This window comes from Pongo pygmaeus, chromosome 12 (assembly GCF_028885625.2).
Source record: "Pongo pygmaeus isolate AG05252 chromosome 12, NHGRI_mPonPyg2-v2.0_pri, whole genome shotgun sequence".
NCBI lineage: Eukaryota > Metazoa > Chordata > Mammalia > Primates > Hominidae > Pongo > Pongo pygmaeus.
This window is the reverse complement of record NC_072385.2, coordinates 25,996,024-26,015,250: the sequence shown is the minus strand read 5'-3', so window position 1 is coordinate 26,015,250 and position 19,227 is coordinate 25,996,024. Positions and strand designations below refer to the sequence as shown.

Below are 19,227 nucleotides of genomic sequence, written 5' to 3'. Positions count from 1 at the left end.
ATTACAGGCGTGAGCCACTGCGCCTGGCGCAAATGCCTTTAATTTTTGCATGTGATACGAAATTCCTGATCTCCTTAAGACTGGGCTAAGAACCAATAATTTCTGTCTTCTAGAATTTCTAAACAGTAACATACCATCTTTTAAAATATAGTGCTTTTTGCTTTTCAAAGCCCTTTAACTCTTACATCTTGTTTTATTTCCAAGACCAAGCTGAAAGGATGCAATGGCAGATAGTTTCTTCCAGGCTCTGCCACTAGCTACGTGACCTTGGGGAAGTTGCATACGCTTTCTGCGCCTCAGTTTCCTCACATGTAAAATGGACGGGATGAAGGGCCCACTTCATGGGGTTATAGTATGAAGATTAAATGAGTTACCAGATGTAAAGCCATCAGAACAGTGTCCTGAACACTGGCAAAGCTCAGTGAACATTAAGCATTCCCATTACTATAACTGCTGTTGTATCCTGGGGGCTAGCCAGGTTTTGTTTTAGAATAAAGCTTAGCTTCCTATCTGGAGAGGTTTCCTCTTTAATTGTAAAAGTATTCCCAGAGCACTACAGGTCTGTTCTTTCCATTACTACTTGTTTTTTTGTGTTTTTTCTTTTTTTTAATACTCTTTCTTGCACCCTCTGCTCCACCCAAGTTTTGCTGACTGCTCCCTTTGTAATCATCTGCCCACTCTCATAACTTTATGTTTTCTTTTTCTTTTTTTCTTTTTTTTTTTTTTTTTTTTTTCAACAGTCTAGCTCTGTCACCCAGGCTGGAGTGCAGTGGCGCGATCTCGGCTCACTGCAACCTATGCCTCCCGGGTTCAAGTGATTCTCCTGCCTTAGCCTCCTGAGTAGCTGGGATTACAGGCGTGCGCCACCACACCCAGCTAGTTTCTTTAAATTTTTAGTAGAGACGCAGTTCCGCCATGTTGGCCAGGTGATTTCAAACTCTTGACCTCAAGTGATCCGCCCACCTCGGCCTCCCAAAGTGCTGGGATTACAGGCATGAGCCACCATGCCCGGCCTTTATTTTCTTTTTTATCTATTAGACTAGAAACAACCATGAACTCCTAGAAATCATACCACCTTCTTTCTACCTGAGAAGACTTTTAGAGTTTATGCACGTTGTTTGCAACCACTAAGATCTTCTAATTTGGCTGATATTTTGGTTTGGGCACCATGAAAATTAATCACCTAGATGTTGCTTATTCTTTTCTGGCTACTGGCCATGCCACTGGGAAACCACAAGGCAGACTAGTTCCAAGTACATTGAGAAATACCAGGATGTACCGAATGGAGCTATCAGGGTAACATGAACTTCTTGGGAACAGGCATGTGAGAATGCTGATCTGCTGAGTGTGTTACTGCATAGATTTCAATGTATACAGAAAATAGCCTCCTTTATTGACTTTAACTTAAAACATCAGCAAATAATTTTCTAAACAAAAAGTATATGGATGTTGCTAAAACACCAAAATCCCACCAGCAGGGAACCAACCATGATTGCATCTTGCATTGAAAGCAGTACCTGACAGATGCAGGCAACATAGGAACACAGTAGCTATTGTGCACTGGGAGCCCCAACTATTGACTGGCATCAGCTTCTGGGAAACTTTTTTTTTTTTTTTTTTTTGAGTGAGACATGGTCTCACTTTTTTGCCCAGGGTCGCTGGAGCACAGTGACACTATCATAGCTCACTACAGCCTTGAACTCCTGGGCTCAAGCAGTCTTTCCGCCTCAACCTCCAGAGTAGCAGGGACCACAGGTGTACGCCACCATGCCCAGCTAATTTTTTGTAGAGACGGGATTGCAACATGTTGCCCAGGCTGGTCTTGAACTCCTGGGCTCAAGTGATCTGCCCACCTCAGCCTCCCAGAGTGCTGGGATTACAGGTGTGAGCCACTGCACCAGGCTTTGGGACATTTTTAATTTATTTTTGCTGGAGGAGAAGGTGTGTATTCTATGACTGAAGCCCATAATGGCCAGCATCTGATCCCTGCTGAGGTCAAGTTCAGTGGGGAAAGGTTACCCTCCCCAGCAGATCTTCTTGGCAGTGCAGATAGAACAGCATTGGCGTTTCCAAAACAACCACACCCATAACTATAGTTGCATTTCTTAACACTCCTCCTTAGCATCCCATGGTTTTGAAAAAAGGGAAAAATACACCAATTATATCCCTAGAATCACAATTTTAGAGTTGGACTGCTTCCCAATCCTTTCCTATACAAACCTGGCAATGAGCCTGGATTGTGATGACCCCTCTTTCAAAACCACAAACACAGTTCAAGTAATCCCTTTGTCATTTTTGGAAAAAAAAAAAAAAATACAAAGGAGGCATGACCAGACAGAAAAAGCACAGCTAAACATGGCAGCTAAACCTTCTTTACACTTAACAAGTGGCTCCCCACAAGAGCCCCCAAAAAGATTGTCCTTGTAAAAGCCTTTATAATGTTGCCTCCAGGCACTAAAAAGGTCATCAGATGTTAGCCATTTCATTATTATAGTAAATACATTACCTCAATTATGAGACAGGTTACTATTGACTTAATATTTGTGAATCAATGCAAATAAATTAGGTAGTTTTTTCAGATGCATAAAAACAACTCTATTGTCATATGAAAATAGGGCTAAATTAAGAAAATAGAATGTAAACATCTTGGTTATCTATCTATCTATCTATCTATATATATATATATATATTTTTTGAGACATATTCTCACTCTGTAGCCCAAGCTGAAGTGTACTGGTGCGATCTTGGCTCACTGCAGCCTCCACCACTGGGGCTTAAGTGATTCTCATGCCTCGGCCTCCCAAGTAGCTGGGACTACAGGTGTGCGCCACCATGCCCAGCTAATTTTTTGTATTTTAGCAGAGACGGGGTTTCACCATGTTGCCTGGGGTAGTCTTGAACTCCTGAACTCAGGCGATACACCCACCTCAACCTCCCAAAGTGCTGGGATTAACAGGCATGAGCCACCGCGCCCGGCCTTGGTTATATTTTCAAAATAGTGAAGGTTTGAAAAATTAATCCTAAAATATGAGAAGTTGCCCATCACAGTATTTGGGATAAAATGGAGTGCCACCAGCTTGGATGAGAATTAAGCTAACAGTTCAACAAGGAAACCAATTCACAAGGAACATACTGGAAGTCAATCACAAAAAGGAATAAGCTGGAATGAAGGTATTCTCTGGTTCTCTCACTTCCAGTGTTGATACAAACACATAACTTCACAGTAACCCCTCTGGATCTCACCTCCTTAGCAGCAAGATCCTCCCATAACATCCGTTTCCCTGGACCTTCTTTGGGTCATGATGAAAGTTAGCAGAAGAAAACCTCAGATGACCCATCCTTGACTAGGCCCTGCAGGGTCATTAGGCCCATCCTCATGACCACCTCACACACTCCTTAAGGTGTCTCATCATAACCCCCACTGGCAAGGTGAAGGTCACATATACCACTGATATATCTGAAAAATAAACACTTCTGTAGCCCAAGGAATTAGAAATATCTTCCTCTGTTTTTTTTAAATGGTCTTTACATCAAGGTGCTGCAGCCAGTGGGGCACGAGGCAGAGTCTTCACCTGGGTCAGAAGGTTTTGGAACTCTTCCACTGCCTGTGAATGTGCCTTGGGGTTGAGCACCAGGTGTTGGAAGAGATTGACAGGCTCAGCATTCCTAAATGTCTTAGGGATCGGGATGGTCAGGGGCAGAAAAGTGTTACCAATGAGAAAATGATGGAGGGACCTTTGCTGGAGGCCACGGCCCAAGAACCAGAGAATGTCCTGGAGCCGCTGAGAGAGCATGTTGTGGGCCCAGTCTGTGAGGGGCAGCCGTAGCAAGAGGTGCATGAGAGCAGTTTTAAAGTGGTAAGAAGTCAGGATGGGGCGGGATGCTCCGTGGGGTAAGCTCTGATGCTGCCAGAGACTTAAAATGATCTGGAGGCACTTGAGGTGACAGGTGTTCTCGGGGGCAAAGCGCCCCACCAGCTTCAGGAACAAGTGCTCACAGGCCACAAAGGACTCAGGCCAGTCCACACTGGTGAGCTGCTCCTGGTCAGGAGCCTGACTCACCAGGTAGACCAAGGTGTCTTCTCGTTGCACCCCCAGGACCAAGTGGATTGAGAGAAAGCGGCCTGAGCGATAGTCCAGCCTGAGCTTGCAGGAGGTGGTAGATGGTGGGAGACTGAGTTTAAAGTCATACTTGTGGGCCACAAGGGCCCAGGCATTGCCCATCATGTTCCGGAACCACTGCACAGTCTTGCACACATCTAGGTGGAAGCCAGTGCAGAGAGCTGCCTTGATGGAGCTGCTACACTTCCCTAAGACTGCCGAGGGGTCCCTGTGGTGGTGCACCAGGCACAGCACGTCCCCTAGGAGTTTCTCACGCTTGCACACACATTCTGACTCCACCAGCACACAGCCACAGCGGTGGCCCAGGGCCGGGTCCCTCATCTCCAGGACAAACATGGTGCCCTGTGGGGGGACAATGGGCACCAGGATATCAAATTTCTGGGTCTCATGGAGGGTTCCCCATTTCTCAAAGGCAGCCCCGATGCCCAGGCAGTCTTCCAATTGTGGGCGAGCCTCTTGGCGGCTGAGCACCCGACAGGCCTCAATGAGATCATCCACAAAACTCTCCACAAACTCACAGGTGCAAGGCAGGTCACGGATGGCATTTTGGACATAGTGTTTGTAAAAGGAGTCCAGGGCCTCCTGGGAGGGGAAGTCAGTAAGCCAGTTGTAAGAGGTGACAGGGATAACACGGACTTCCTCCTCCTCTTCCTCACTGCTGGAATCAAAGGCCGGCTCATGCTGCATGTTCTGTCGCAGGAGCTCAAAGACGAGAAAAAGACAAAAAAGGCCAGTGTTCCACAGGTTTCCCAGCATCCAGCCCAGAGGCCCCTCCTGGCCATTGGCCTGGAACGGCCACCCCATGTCTTTCTTCCCCAGCACTAACTGGTCGCTGGATGTGTCTCCTGTCCAGAAGTTCTCTGCCTTCTGCCTCTGCTCAGCCGCTCGCTTCCTCTCTTCAAACTCCATCTCTAGCAGGCGCATTTCCTCGCTCATTCGCTTCTCCAGCTGCCGACTCCTGGCTAATGTGTCCAGGTCCATCCGATCACTGACCATCAGAGGGTGGTGAACAACATACATCACTGCCAAGAACAGCAGGCTTATCACAGCCATGGAGGCCTCTGCATCTGGAGAAGTAGGAGAGTAGGAGTCAGTGGTCATCTTTTAGATTCATCTGCTCTCTAGCTCACATTCCCCAAAGCCCTGGTACCCCAAATTCTGAAAATCAGCTACTCAGGAGGAACAGAAAGCCCACAGAGCTTGGCTTGGACACAGCAAGGCTGGTTGGCCTGGGAGGAGGTTTGAGAGAAAAGAGGGCGACAGGATGTGCCACTCAGTCTCTCTCCTGCTTTCCTTCCACATGGTGTGGGTGGTATTTAGGCTTCCAGAAAGTGGACATGGGACTGTTTTCATTCCTGTGTAGGATGGGGAGGGGGACCCTTGTGGTAGGGTGGCCTCACCCAACTCATCAGTCAACCATGGGCACCAGATATGCCCTGGTGATCCCAGAGGCTCCTTTTCATAGCCAGAAAGCCCTGAGCCTGCCTGGGTGACACCTTTCCTCTGCCCCGGCAGCCAGTTGTAGCATTCCACTTCCTCTGTGACTTCACAGTCTTCATTCTGCTCACCCAGAATGAAGTGAGCCTCATCACTCAGCCTCTCCCTCTCTGCCCAGGGAGCGCAAGGGAGGCACAGTGCCACCAGCTGCTTGCTACGGTGCCCTCTCTGCTCCTGAGGGGCTAGTGGATACCCCGTGTGTGGGCAGGCTAGCTTCACTTCTTAGTTCAGAAAACTGTCTGCAGAACCGGGTGCCCAAGGCCTACCTGACAGCCGGCAGTGGTCAGTTCCACTGCCTCCCCACCCACCCGTGAAGCCCGAGCTTCTGCCATTCACCGTAATTCACAAGCTACCGCGCTTACCAACATTCATGAAGGACTATGCCTTGTGGACGTTGAAGCCAGCTGGGACTCTCCTCCTTTTGGAACTTGGCCTTGCTTCGTCTCCCCGCCCTCTCCAGGAGCCCTGTTAAAATGTACAAGGTACCCGGGGGCTTTGGCTCAAATCGGAACCCGCCCCTCCCCCCATTCATAACTTCCCCAAATTCCACGCCCAGAGATTTGTACTCTCACCCGCCTATCCGTAGGAGGCCAAGGGCCCATTCCACCTCGGGATGTCTCCCGGGACCCAGGGCCGGGTTACTCACCGTCAGTGTTAGTAGGAACACGGTCTTAAAGAGACAGCGCGGCCTGACCGCCACTGCCTTTTTCCCGGCAGGGTGGGGGCGTCCGGTTCATCGCTGGGGCCGCCCGCGGGAGTGGCCCTGCTCCCCTTTCCTGAGTTATAGACCATGTTTGTCCGAGCATCTGAACGTCTGGCTGAGCGCGGTGGGCCCCTACGACCCCCAGCACGCGGCTCCGAGGGCGGGCGCGCGCCGCAGCCGCTCCCGCCGTCCGGGCTCCTCCCCGCCCACCCAGTACAAGCTCCTCCCCGCCCAAACCCCCGTGGCCCAGCGTGCAGGGGCAGCGGGCTCCGCACACCGGGTCTCTGTCTGCACCGAGGCCTCCGTGGGTTTGCTGGGAGAGTGGAGGGGCCGTGGCCACACACTCGCCGCTGCTTGGCCTCCCTGGGGTGGCAAATGGGGCACCGCTGTGCCTGCTGTCAGCTGCACTCAGCTCAGTTCAGTGGAGAACAGACTTACTAGGATTCGGGTGTAAGGATGATAGTGGCAAAACTAGGAATTGACCGAGAAAAGCCATTCTCACTTCGGGCTGGCACTGAGCAAAATGGCACAGGAAATAAGATGTGGTTTCAGCACCCTAAATGTGCTTCCCTCCCAGCCCACGCCCAGACTCAGGCGTCTTTCCCCAACCCCTTTCTTATATCTAAGTGACTCTCGTGTAAGAACAGACAGCACCCAAAGACCTTACTTGGGGCCTTGCTTGCTACTCACTGGCCACGTGGGAGTAAGAATCCTACCTACAGGGCAGCTCTGCTGATACATGGGTATATAAAGGAGAACTTTATACAGTGTGGAGGCTGGACAAGCTTTATCACACCTTAAGAAACACCAACAGAATGGGTTTCCTGAAAGGGATCTTCAGATATCAGAAAGAGCCCTTAGTCTTCTTGTCTTGTGTCAGCTATCCAAGGAGAAAAGGAAGTGATGACCCCTTGATACTAACTCACTAAAATCCCTCTGCTGAAAGACAAGTTTCAGGGTTTTTATTTGTTTGTTTGTTTTTGAGAAAGAGTTTCGCTCTGTCACCCAGGCTGGAGTGCAGTGGCGCCATCTCGGCTCACTGCAGCCTCCCCACCCCAGGTTCCAGTGATTCTCCTGCCTCAGCCTACTGAGTAGCTGGGACCACAGGTGTACGCCACCATGGCCATCTAATTTTTGTATTTTTAGTAGAGACGGGGTTTCACCATGTTAGCCATGCTGGTCTCGAACTCCTGACCTCAGGTGATCCGCCCACCTTGGCCTCCCAAAGTGCTGGGATTATACGTGTGAGCCATCACACACGGCTGGGTTTCAGGTCTTCTTATCCAGTGGCAATGTGTAGGGAGCTCCCAAACAACTTGTACAATACTTCCAAAAATACTGACTTATTTAATTGTGGAGCAGGAAAAACTGTCTGCTAGCTGACAATGACTGAAGTTCCAAAGTTACTTTTTATAAACGTGAATTATGAAAAATAGATCACAGGTTATTGAGCATTCATGCGTTTGGAGCAGTAATAATGAAAGTCTCTGTTATCTTTTCACTTATGACATGATGTCAGGATGCAAAATATATGCTTCAGAGTGTGCAAAAACAATAATGTTTAAGACCATGTGTTTTAAAGTTGTATTATTTTAATTAACAAATAATAATTGTACATATTCATAGGGTGCACAGTCATGTTTCATACATACGATGTATAATTTCACATTAGGGTAATTAGCATATCCATCATCTCAAACATTTATCATTTCTTTGTGTTGGGAAGGTTCAATCCTCCCTCTAGCTATTTGAAACTATATATTATTACTATTATTATTTTGTGTGTGTGTGTGATGGAGTCTTGCTCTGTCACCCAGGCTGGAGTGCAATGGAGCCATCTCAGCTCACTGCAACCTCCACCTCCTGGGTCAAGCAATTCTCCTGCCTCAGCCTCCCAAATAGCTGGGATTACAGGCACACACCACCAAGCCCGGCAAATTTTTTGTATTTTAGTAGAGTGGGGGTTTCACCATGTTTTCGAGCTCCTGAGCTCAAGCAATCTGCCCACCTTGGCCTCCCAAAGTGCTGGGATTACAGGCATGAGCCACCACGCCTGGTCTATTATTGTTAACTGTAGTCACCCTCCAGTGGTGTGAAACCCTGGTACTTAGTCCTCCCATCTGGCTATAATCTTGAATCCTTTAACAAATCCCTCCCTATCGCCACCTTCCCCTCCCCTTCCCAGCCTCTAGCATCCTCTGTTCTACCTTTTACTTCTATTAGATCAACTTTTTCTAGGTTCCACATGTGACTGAGAACATGTGGTGTTTATCTTTCTGTGCCTGGCTTATTTCACTTAATATCCTCCAATTCCATCCAAGTTGCTGCAAATGACAGGATTTCATTGTTTTTTGTTTTTTTTTTTAATGGCCGAATAGCATTCCATTGTATACATATACCACATTTTCCTTATTCATTCATCTGTTGTTGGACACATAGGTCAATTCCATATTGGCTATTCTGAATAGTGCAGCTATAAACATGAGGGTGCAGATGTCTCTTTGATATAATGATTTCCTTTCCTTTGGATAGATTTTAAGTAATGGGATTGCTAGATCATGTGAGTAGTTCTACTTGTAGTTTTCTGAGGAACCACCATGTTATTCTCCATAGCAGCTGTGCTAGTTTACCCAACAGCATATCAGAATTCCCTTTTCTCCCCATTTTCACCAGCATCTGTAAAACCATGTGCTTAAAAATGTATGTTCATGGTTAAGGATTTGTTTTAAAAGTGGTTGCTGGATGGGCGCGATGGCTCACGCCTGTAATCCCAGCACTCTGGGAGGCCGAGGCAGGCAGATCATCTGAGGTCAGGAGTTCGAGACCAGCCTGGCCAACATGGTGAAACCCCGTCTCTACTAACAATACAAAAAAAAAAAAAAAAAAATTAGCTGGGCGTGGTGGTGCATGCCTGTGATCCCAGCTACTCAGGAGGCTGAGGCAGGAGAATCGCTTGAATCCGGGAGGTGGAGGTTGCAGTGAGCTGAGATCGCACCACTGCACTCCAGCCTGGGCAACAGAATAAAACTCAAAAAAAGGATTAAAAAAAAAAAAAAAAAGAACATGCTATGGCTTACTCCCATTATGTGTCTGTGCATCACATGCCTCGGAAAAGTTTCAAAGGGTGGATCCCTAAATGTTTACAGTGATCTTCTGAGGGTGGAGGGATTGATTGCAGGTGTCTAGCAATAAGGAGGTATTCTTTTCACACAAATAAACATGCAGTGTCCACCGTATGAATGGGCTGTGTGCGCAAAGCCCTCCCTCCTGTGCCTCGTGAGCACAAAACACGTTTTCTACAGAAACAGGTGCGCCTAGGACGGCTAGAGACGCTTTGCGCCGGGGCAGTGTCTTCACGGTTCGCAGAGCTGGGAGTGGAGGTGGGGGGAGGTTCCTTCTCCTCGCCAGCTTTCTAGGCCCCAGGAGCCGCCTCCCTTTGACCCCGACCCCGCCTCTGTCCCCCAAGCCGCGGACGCGCCTTTTCCGCCGCCTCCAAGAGCAGCCGCGGGTCCACCCCCGGGACGCGTTGTTAGGTGCCGGAGTTTGGGGTGGCAAGGATCGGGCGCACGGCTGAGATGCGCGGCCCTCCAGAGTGCGAGCCTGTGCACGCGCCTGCTGGGGGGGCCACACTCCCTGCAGCGTCCGCAGTGCGCTGTTCCTGCTGGCGCTCGGCGGGCGCTCGCCTGGGCACATCGAAGCTCTAGTGACCGCACTATGAATTAGTCCTTTCCTTTTCTCCTCATGTGATTGCAGCAAGCGCTCGTCTTGTTTGTAAATCGTGCTGGCGAGCCCCGTTTTAACGAACTACAAATTTCATTTCAGAATGAAAAAGGAGACGCAGTTTCGGAGGGGCAGCGGTTGCCGTCGATCCTTCCTCTGAGCTACCGGTCCCTAGAAGGAAGACCTGCCTTCGACCGATCTGGAAATGAGTCCCAGCTGCAAGCCCAGGGCGGCGGAAGCCCCACGGGCCGAGCAGAAGACGAGGCGGGGGACGGGGAGCGTAGTGCCGCGTGCCGGGACCCACAACCCCTTTCACCTGGGCGCTCTTCCCAGAGCGGACGGGAAAAAGCTCTCCTTTGCCGCTGCACATCCCCAAGGCCCAAGCGATGCTACCTAACCGCGTGGACGCAGCTTGATGTGGGAGAAAGAGCTCTGGGAGCCGGGCTTAGAACCTCGTCTCGCCTCCTGCCAACTCGGTCCGGCAAGGTTCCGAACCTCCCTGAGCCTCAGCTTCCTCATCTGGCAAACATGATGATAAAAGTCCTTCTCTTTTAAGGTTGGTGCGAAAATTAAATGGCCCTTTACTGTATATTTAGAGCACCTGGCTCACGGATTAGTCACCTCGCTCTTGGGCTCAACAGTGTTCACTGGGTCCTTACAGCATCACACTGGGATCCTTAAGGGCAAAGACCAAAATTAGACCTAGCTTAATTCCTGGTGTGCAAGTGCTAAGTGTTATGAAATGAGTGAGTGACAGGATGATCCAGCTATGAGAAATAGGAGAGCGTTTGCGGTGGGATAGAGACTGTACCTTCTTTTTGTATAAGATGTTTGGCAGTTGGGGATAACTTACGGGAAGCAAGCTTAAGATGCACACGAAATTCTGACCAAGAGGATGTAGAAATTAGATATATGGCCAAGAATCAGATAAGCAAATAAACAGATCTCAAATAAAATGTTTAGTTTTGAGGTTAGAGGTGGGAGATCAGGGTAACCAGGCAAAATAACTGATACAATAAATAACTACATGACAAATCACTTCTCTCAACAACACATTTCAAAAAAATCACTTTATTTTATAACTGCAAGATTTTCTTCAAACCAGTTTCTTGCTATTACAAGCTCAAAAACTTATCCTGCTCTGGTGGCAAACATTTTGTGACTCATGCTGTGTAACAAAGACCTGTGTGGACATTGAGTTGTATATTGCCGATGCTTCTGAACATAAAGGAAAAGTAGAAAATTGCCGCCTTTTTCCCAATGATTTGTGGAGGAGAATTATTAGTAGACTAGCTGCTACCTGTGCATGAAATGCACCACTATTGCTTAATAAATCTGGGCCGGGTGCGGTGGCTCATGCTTGTAATCCCAGCACTAAGGGAGGCCGAGGTGGGCGGACTGCCTGAGCTCAGGAGTTCAAGACCAGCCTGGCCAACATGGTGAAACCCCATCTCTACTAAAAATACAAAAATAAGCTGGGTGTAGTGGTGGGTGCCTGTAATCCCAGCTACTGAGGAGGCTGAGGCAGAAGAATCACTTGAACCCAGGAGGCGGAGGTTGCAGTGAGCTGAGATTGTGCCACTACACTCCAGTCTGGGCAAAAGAGCAAGACTTTGTCTCAGGAAAAAAAAAAAAAAAAAAAAAAGAATAGCACTGGGCACGGTGGCTCACACTGTAATCCCAACACTTAAGGAGGCAGAGGTGGGAAAATAGCTTGAACTCAGGAGTTTGAGACCTGCCTGGGCAACACAGCAAGACCCCGTTCTCCACAAAAAGGAAAAAAAAATCTGAATAGCATATCTATGTGTATTATTTGCTTACCGTATATTTCTTTATAGTTTTTCTCTTCTCAATGTAGCACTTGTACTGTTGGGAGAATAAAACATAGGTGCTCTTGATTAAATAGGGATTTGAAAGATGTAAGTAGATTCTGTCTACCATCTGTCCCAGTCACTTGTTCATTCCATTCAACAAATATTTATTTATTTATTTGAAAAAGGGTCTGAGTCTGTCACCTATGCTGGAGTACAGTGGTGTGACCTCAGCTCACTGTAACTGCCACTTCCTGGGCTCAAGCCATCCTCCCACCTCAGCCTCCCAGGTAGCTGTGATTAAAGATGCTTTCCACCATGCAGCTAATTTTTGTATTTTTGGTAGCGACAGGGTTTTGCCATATTGCCCAGGCTGGTCTCAAACTCCTAGGCTCAAGCAATCCTCCTGCCTCAGCCTCTCAAAGTGCTAGGATTACAGGTGTGGGCCACCATGCTCAGTCCCAACAAATATTTATTTGAATGTTTTATAACTATGAAAGATGTATTTGGACCCAATACAATGAGAGTCCGGAAACAGTTCTTGGAAATTAAAAACTTGATAATAAATATGAAAAACTCCATACAGAAACTGAAAGCTAAAATTGAGGAAGTCTCCCAAAATTAGAGTAGAAATGTAAAGAGCTGGAAAGAGTCAAGAAAATTGCCAAGGACCAACCCAGTAGGTCTAACATTCCATGATTAGTGGCCCCAGAAGGAACATGGGAAATGGAGAGGAAGAAATCTTGTCAAAGAAATAATAAAGCAAGCATCCTATAAAGGAAAGACATTTCCAGATTGAAACTAAGTGCCCAGCCCATGGATGAGAGTAAACTCACACTTAGTCACTTCATTATGAAATGTTAGAGCACTCAGGTCAAACAGGATTCCACAAGTCTCTGGAGACAAAAAAATGCAGATCACATACACAGGATCAGGACAAATGGTGTCAGATTTCTTTCTCTCTCTCTCTCTCTCTTTTTTTTGTTTGTTTGAGACAGGGTCTCAAACAGGTCCAGCCTAGGCTGGAGTGCAGTGGCATGATCTTGGCTCACTGCAACCTGCTGGGATTACAGGCACGTACCACCACGCTGAGCTAATTTTTGTATTTTTAGTAGAAATAGGATTTCACCATCTTGGCCAGGCTGGTCTTGAACTCCTGAGCTCAAGTGATTCGCCGGCCTTGGCCTCCCAAAGTGGTGGGATTACAGGTGTGAGCCACAGTGCCCTGCCAACCCAGATTTTTAAATACAGCACTAGAATAAGATGAAAGCAAAATGCTTGTAATCCCAGCACTTTGGGAGGCCGAGGCAGTGGATCACCTGAGGCCAGGAGTTTGAGACCAGGTTGGCCAACATGGTGAAATCCTGTCTCTACTAAAAATTCAAAATTAGCTGGGTGTGGGGATGCATGCTTGTAATCCCAGCTACTTGGGAGGCTGAGGCAGGATACTTGCTTGAACCCGGGAGGCAGAGGTTGCAGTGAGCCGAGATCATACCATGCACTCCAGCCTGGGCAACAAGAGCAAAACAACATCTCAAAAAAAAAAAAAAAAAAAAAAAAGAGAAATGCCTTTACAATTTTGAAGGAAAATAGTATCCAGTCCAGAATTTTATACTCAGCCGAAGTATCAAACACGTGTGAGAGTAGAATAAAGACAATTTGGGCCATGCCAGGTTTAAAAACAAATATCTAGCTGGGCACGGTGGCTCACGCCTGTAATCCCCAGCACTTTGGGAGGCTGAGGTGGGCGGATCACCTGAGGTCAGGAGTTCAAGATCAGCCTGGCCAACATGGCAAAACCCTGTCTCTACTAAAAATACAAAAATTAGTTGGGCGTGGTGGTGGGTGCCTGTAATTTCAGCTACTCAGGAGGCTGAGGCAGGAGAATCATTTGAACCTGGGAGGCGGAAGTTTCAGTGAGCCAAGATCACACCACTGCACTCCAGTTTGGATGACAAGAGCCAAACTCAGTCTCAAACAGAAGCAAGTATCTTCCTTGTGCTCCTTCCCAAAAAACTGTCCTGGTCTATACCACAATGCTGCCAATGCCAGACTGCCTTGACCTTTGTGCCTCTGGGAACTGCTTTGTGGCTTCGCCTTCTCACAGCCAGAGTGACCCCCACAGGCTCTCAGGGATGCTGAGGCCAGCTTCCAGTGCAGAACTCTGTGTCATCTCCTCTCCTGGGCCTCCATATAATGGGGCCATATAGCCCTTTTTTTGCTGAGTTTGTGCTTGCTACTAACTTTTTCAAAACTGAGCAATATATTGTTCAGATTTCTTTTTTTCTTTTTTTGAGACACAGTCTTACTCTGTCACCCAGGCTGGAGTGTAGTGGCGCCATCTCAGCTCACTGCAACCTCTGACTCTGGGTTCAAGCGATTCTTGTGCCTCAGCCTCCCAAGTAGCTGGGATTACAGGCGCGTGCCACCATGCCCAGCTAATTTTTGTGTTTTTTTTGGTAGAGCTGGAGTTTCACCATGTTGGCTAGGCTGGTCTATTGTTCCGATTTCATACATAGATAGCAAAACCATAAAGCATGAGAATGACTAACATAAAAGTTAAGACAGCGGTTGCCCCTGGTAGAGGGAGATGAGAGAGAGAAGCAATTGGGGAGGGCCCCCAGGAGTTTCATGAGGTCCTTGGGTGGTAGGCACTCTGCTGTTTGCTTGCTTTCCCTATCTCTTTGCTGCATTGGTATTGCTTCCTATCTCTTTGGCTTTCCCATGGGATGTTGCCCAACTGTTGGATGTTGCCCAACATGACATGTGCTGGGGATGTTCTAGGATGGGGAAACTACATCACAGATCACACCTCAATGAAGGGCAACAACAGCAGTCACCATTGTAGGTGTTTTATGTGTATTAACTCATTTGGTCTTTTCAACATTATCCCTATTTATAGATAAAGTACTGGAGACCCAGACAGTACCAAGCAATTCAGTGTTTTCTGAAGGAAGACAAGTCAGAAGGGTGGCTTGCACCTGCAATCCCATCACTTTGGGAAGCTGAGGCCAGAGGATAGTTTGAGCCCAGGAGCTCGAGACCAGCCTGGATAACATAGCCAGACCCCCGCTCCCCCACATCTCTACAAAAGTAAAAATTAAAAAAATTAACTGGACATGGTGGCGAGTGCCTGTGGTCCTAGCCACTTGGGAGGCTGAGGCAGGAGGCTCACCTGAGCCCAGGAGTTGAAGTTGGAGGTTGCAATGAGCTATGATCACATCACTGCACTCCAGCCGGGGTTAGAGTGAGACTTTGTCTTAATAATAATAATAATAATAATAATAATAAAGGCAAATCAAATGTTCAATGCAACTGCATTTTAAGAGCAAGTTTAGAAACCAAAACTTTACTCAATCAATAACCCTGTAACTAATAACAATATATATTTTAGTCCTACACTGAGACAGAGCATGTAGAATGGAGAAAAGACAAAGGAACTAAGTGGGAATGGGAAGGACAAATAGCGGGGAACAAGGGAAGGGCAGTCTCTTCTAGTGCCTACCAGGTTTTCACCTTATCCAGGGGCCAAGAGACCAGCTCTCCAGGGACTAAAACTAGATGCATGAGGACTTGCTTCCACAGAAACCAGGTAGAATTTGGGGCCCTGAGTTGTAGAGGGAGTGGAGATCCCTCCATGTGGATGAGGAGGGGGTGGAGGATCTGTGTGTTCATCCATTCACTCTTGAAGGGCTCTGGTCCCTGCTTCTACTGAGGTGGTGACCCCTTTATGTTGCCGGCATCAGATTTCCTGTTTGTGGTGCCCTTTAGTTTCTGGCTGTGTTTGCCTGCCTAGGCTTTGTCCTCAGGCCCATCCAGTAGCTGGGATTTTTCTGGCCACAGCCTCCTCTGATTCTGGCCCTGAGGGACTGAGTGTCTTTTATTTCAGGCTGCTCTAAAACCACTCCAGCTGCTCCTAGCACCACTTCCTGCCACAGGACCGGGGAGGATGGTGACTTGGGTTCCTGTAACAAAGCCCCTTCCGTGAAGTTCCCCAGCATACTCAGCTTTTTCCTTAACATAGCTGAGGTTGGGGAGGGGTCCAAAGAATCACTCGCACAAAGGGGGAGAGCAGCTCTGTTCCAATAAAAAAGATTTTGCACGTTCCAGTGCTTTCGGTCCACTGGAACCTTTATATCCTCATTGCTGATGCCATTTGTCTCAGTTTTAGGGACCCAGTGACTCAGCACCCACAATCATGTTGCCTTTTGGCTGTGGCTGCAAGGCTTGCTGCCCCATAGTTATGACAACATTAAATCCTCTCCATACAAACTGTCAAAAGTCTGGAATTTTACCCTACATAAAAGATAGTTACTGTTGCTGTTTCATGGATGCTGGCAGAAGACACAAGACTCCTGGGTCAGAGACAGAATAATTTATGACTCATGGCACAACAATCAGCACTAGCATCCTGTTTGTGTCAATTCTCCTTGCTCTCTCAAGTCCCACAGGGGCAACATGGGGAGGCCCAGGTGGATGCTATGCATGGAATGGTTTGCATTGCAGACAAGGAATTCTGATTTCAGGGAAACTACCTATTTCATGGCCATTCTTCTCTTTGTCCTGATGGAAGACATTACCTTATCCCTCAAGGTTGCCCGCTACACATACAGCTCTGGGAAAAGGCCTAGGAAAGTGTGGCCAGGGCCTTGCATTCCTGGCACACCCAGCAAGAGCATGCAGGCATGCTCTGGACCATGCAGATTGCCTTTCCCAACACTGACCTCAGACGGTGCTGAAGAATAAAATAGGATAAATGCCTGGCAAATAATAAACTCAACCAATGCCAATAATTATATAACCATTCGAGTTGGTCAAAGAAATTAAGGCAGTTCTGACTACATCACACTCCTGAACATGTACAAAAAGTGACATGTATTAGTTGAATAAGAACTTAAACATAGCCGGGCATGGTGGCTCACGCCTGTAATCCCAGCACTTTGGGAGGCCAAGGCAGGCGGATCACTTGAAAGTCAGGAGTTTGAGACCAGCCTGGCCAACATGGTGAAACCTCGTCTCTACTAAAAATACAAAAATCAGCTGGGCATGGTGGCCCATGCCTATAATCCCAGCTACTCGGGAGGCTGAGGCAGGAGAATTGCTTGAACCCAGGAGGCAGAGATTGCAGTGAGCCAAGATTGTGCCACTGCACTCCAGCCTGGGTGCCAGAGCCAGACTCTGTCAAAAAAAAAGAACTTAAACACTATAAAGGAGAAGGGATCCCTTAAGTTTCTTTTGTCCTGAGACAAAAAAAAAATATATATATATATATATATATAGAATATCTAATTACATCTTGCCTTTTAGATATTTTCTTCAATGACATTTCCAAATCATTTGTTCATACTCTCATTTTACTCTCCAACCGAATACATTAGGGATTGGCTTAAGTCCAATGAGCCCCAACTAGTGTGGCAAAGGTTTGTTACTTTTGGCCTGCTTTTTGACTTCCAACTATAGTAAATTATAAAACCTTTGCTTTTTCACTAATATCACCAATTTTCATTTTTAAAAATACTCATTCAGGCCAGGCATGGTGGCTCAGGCTTGTAATCCCAGTGCTTTGGGAGGCCAAGGTGGGAGGATCGCTTGAAGCCAGGAGTTCAAGACCAGCCTGGGCAGCAAAGCAAGACCCTATCTCTACAAACAAACAAACAAAAACAACAAATTAGCCTGGCATGGTGGCATGTGCCTGTAGTCTCAGCTACAGGCTATGGAGGCTGAGGTGGGAAGATCACTGGAGCCCAGGAATTTGAGGTTACAGTGAGCTATGATTGCACCACTGCACTCCAGCCTGGACAACAGAGCCAGATCCCATCTCAAAAAGAATCCCACTCATTTAATAATCAGGGTGAAATGCAACAAAATATTTATTGCCCCAATGCTGCAGCACTGGCTAAGGCCAGAAGCAATGCCACTAGACTGTGCCACTGTTGGAAGGGCAGGCAACTTGTCATCTGTCTGAAGAGTGCAGATGTCTATTATGAGAGGCAACTGTGGGGTGCCAGGCACAATGCATGGAGAACTGAGGATAACACCATCAGCTCAAAGATTGCCCATCCTGTGTTGGGCTCTGGCAGGAATTCGCACTTGAGGCTTTCACTAAACCTGCCCTCAGTTGCCTGTGTCTGCCTCCAAGAAGAGCTTATGCTTGGTGACCCTCTTCACAATAGGCACAGTCACCAGTGCATGGAGGGCACTGTATCCACGTCTGTTGGCTTATTTTTTTAAAACTGTTTTTTAGAGGCAGGGTCTCACTATGTTGCCCAGGCTGGTCTCAAATTTCTGGGCTCAAGCAATCCTCCTGCCTTAGCCTCCCAAAGTTCTGAAATTACAGGAATGAGCCACTATGCCCAGCCTTACTGGCTTATTAAAAAGTTGGTGGTGGCTGGGCGTGGTGGCTCACACCTATAATCCCAGCACTTTGGGAGCCAAGGCAGGTAGATCACTTGAGGCCAGCTGACAGCATTCTGGGAACAGCCACCCAACCTAGTCATGTTATTGAATATACCCAGTGCTGGCAACCTGTTATCTCTGCATGAGGCCTGGAGTTTGGGAAACAGTCAGCAGTCATTCAGAACCAAGTTTACTGGGTGGAAGGGCCATCAGATTGGGTAAGATCATTTGGGATAAAAAAGGATAGATATGACCAAGAATGAGGCAGTTTTCCTTTGTGAGTCATAAAATTGCCTCCAAACACAGAGTGTTTAGAAATGTTTTTATGAAACAGTGCTGTTGGATAAAACCTTACACTTGCTATTTCCTGGCATAGTTCTACGTGCCAGACAACCCTGTGGCATAGGTAAAACTATCCCTGTTAGGCCCAGAGTAGCTAAAAACAGGCCTAAGATCACACAGGTAGTAAGGGGTGAAGCTGGGATTTGAACCCAGATGGTCTAGCAGAAGAGTCTATACTTTTAACCACCTCATGAAACTGCCTCTTGGTTAAAAAAGACCATTGCCTCCTAAAGTGAAGACCTGGAAGGGAACAAGCCTGTTTAGAAACACACCAGATAGGCTGAGTGCAGTGGCAGACTCATGGCTTATCTGCTTTCTCTTTTTGCTTTCCTTTGGTCCTGCCAGCCTGACTCCTTTTCCTTAATTAGGACTCCACACCCAGCACTGTGAGAATCACCTTCCTGAAGCTCAGCTCTGTGAAGACGCCCCTGTGCATAGGGGGTGAAAACAGAAGGCCTGGCTTTGCAGCAGATGAGGCCAGACAAGTCAAATACCTTCTTGGGGCCTTGATTTCTTCATTGGTAAAATGGGGGACATCAATATATTTCACAGGGCTGGATGGGGATTCAATGAGTTAATGTATGCTAAAGTGGAACTTTACAAATGCTTGTCACATATACACTAAATTTTTGCTTAA

At 47.4% G+C, this 19,227-nt stretch overlaps 1 protein-coding gene across 2 annotated transcripts; it reads right to left on the bottom strand.

Moving 5' to 3' along the window:
• Nucleotides 1-1,370: 1,370 nt before the first annotated feature.
• On the bottom strand, nt 1,371-6,533 carry ITPRIPL1 (ITPRIP like 1). Of its 2 annotated transcripts, XM_054475817.2 has the most exons (3): nt 6,265-6,533; nt 5,981-6,083; nt 1,371-5,188 (listed from the first exon to the last, which is right to left on the bottom strand). In XM_054475817.2, exons 2-3 carry the CDS (start codon nt 5,988-5,990, stop codon nt 3,531-3,533), a joined length of 1,668 nt encoding a protein of 555 aa, XP_054331792.1. In that variant the 5' UTR covers nt 5,991-6,083; nt 6,265-6,533; the 3' UTR covers nt 1,371-3,530. The 2 variants fall into 2 exon arrangements, with proteins under 2 accessions (XP_054331792.1, XP_054331793.1); XM_054475818.2 differs by lacking the exons at nt 5,981-6,083; nt 6,265-6,533 and adding an exon at nt 5,522-5,659.
• Nucleotides 6,534-19,227: the final 12,694 nt, after the last annotated feature.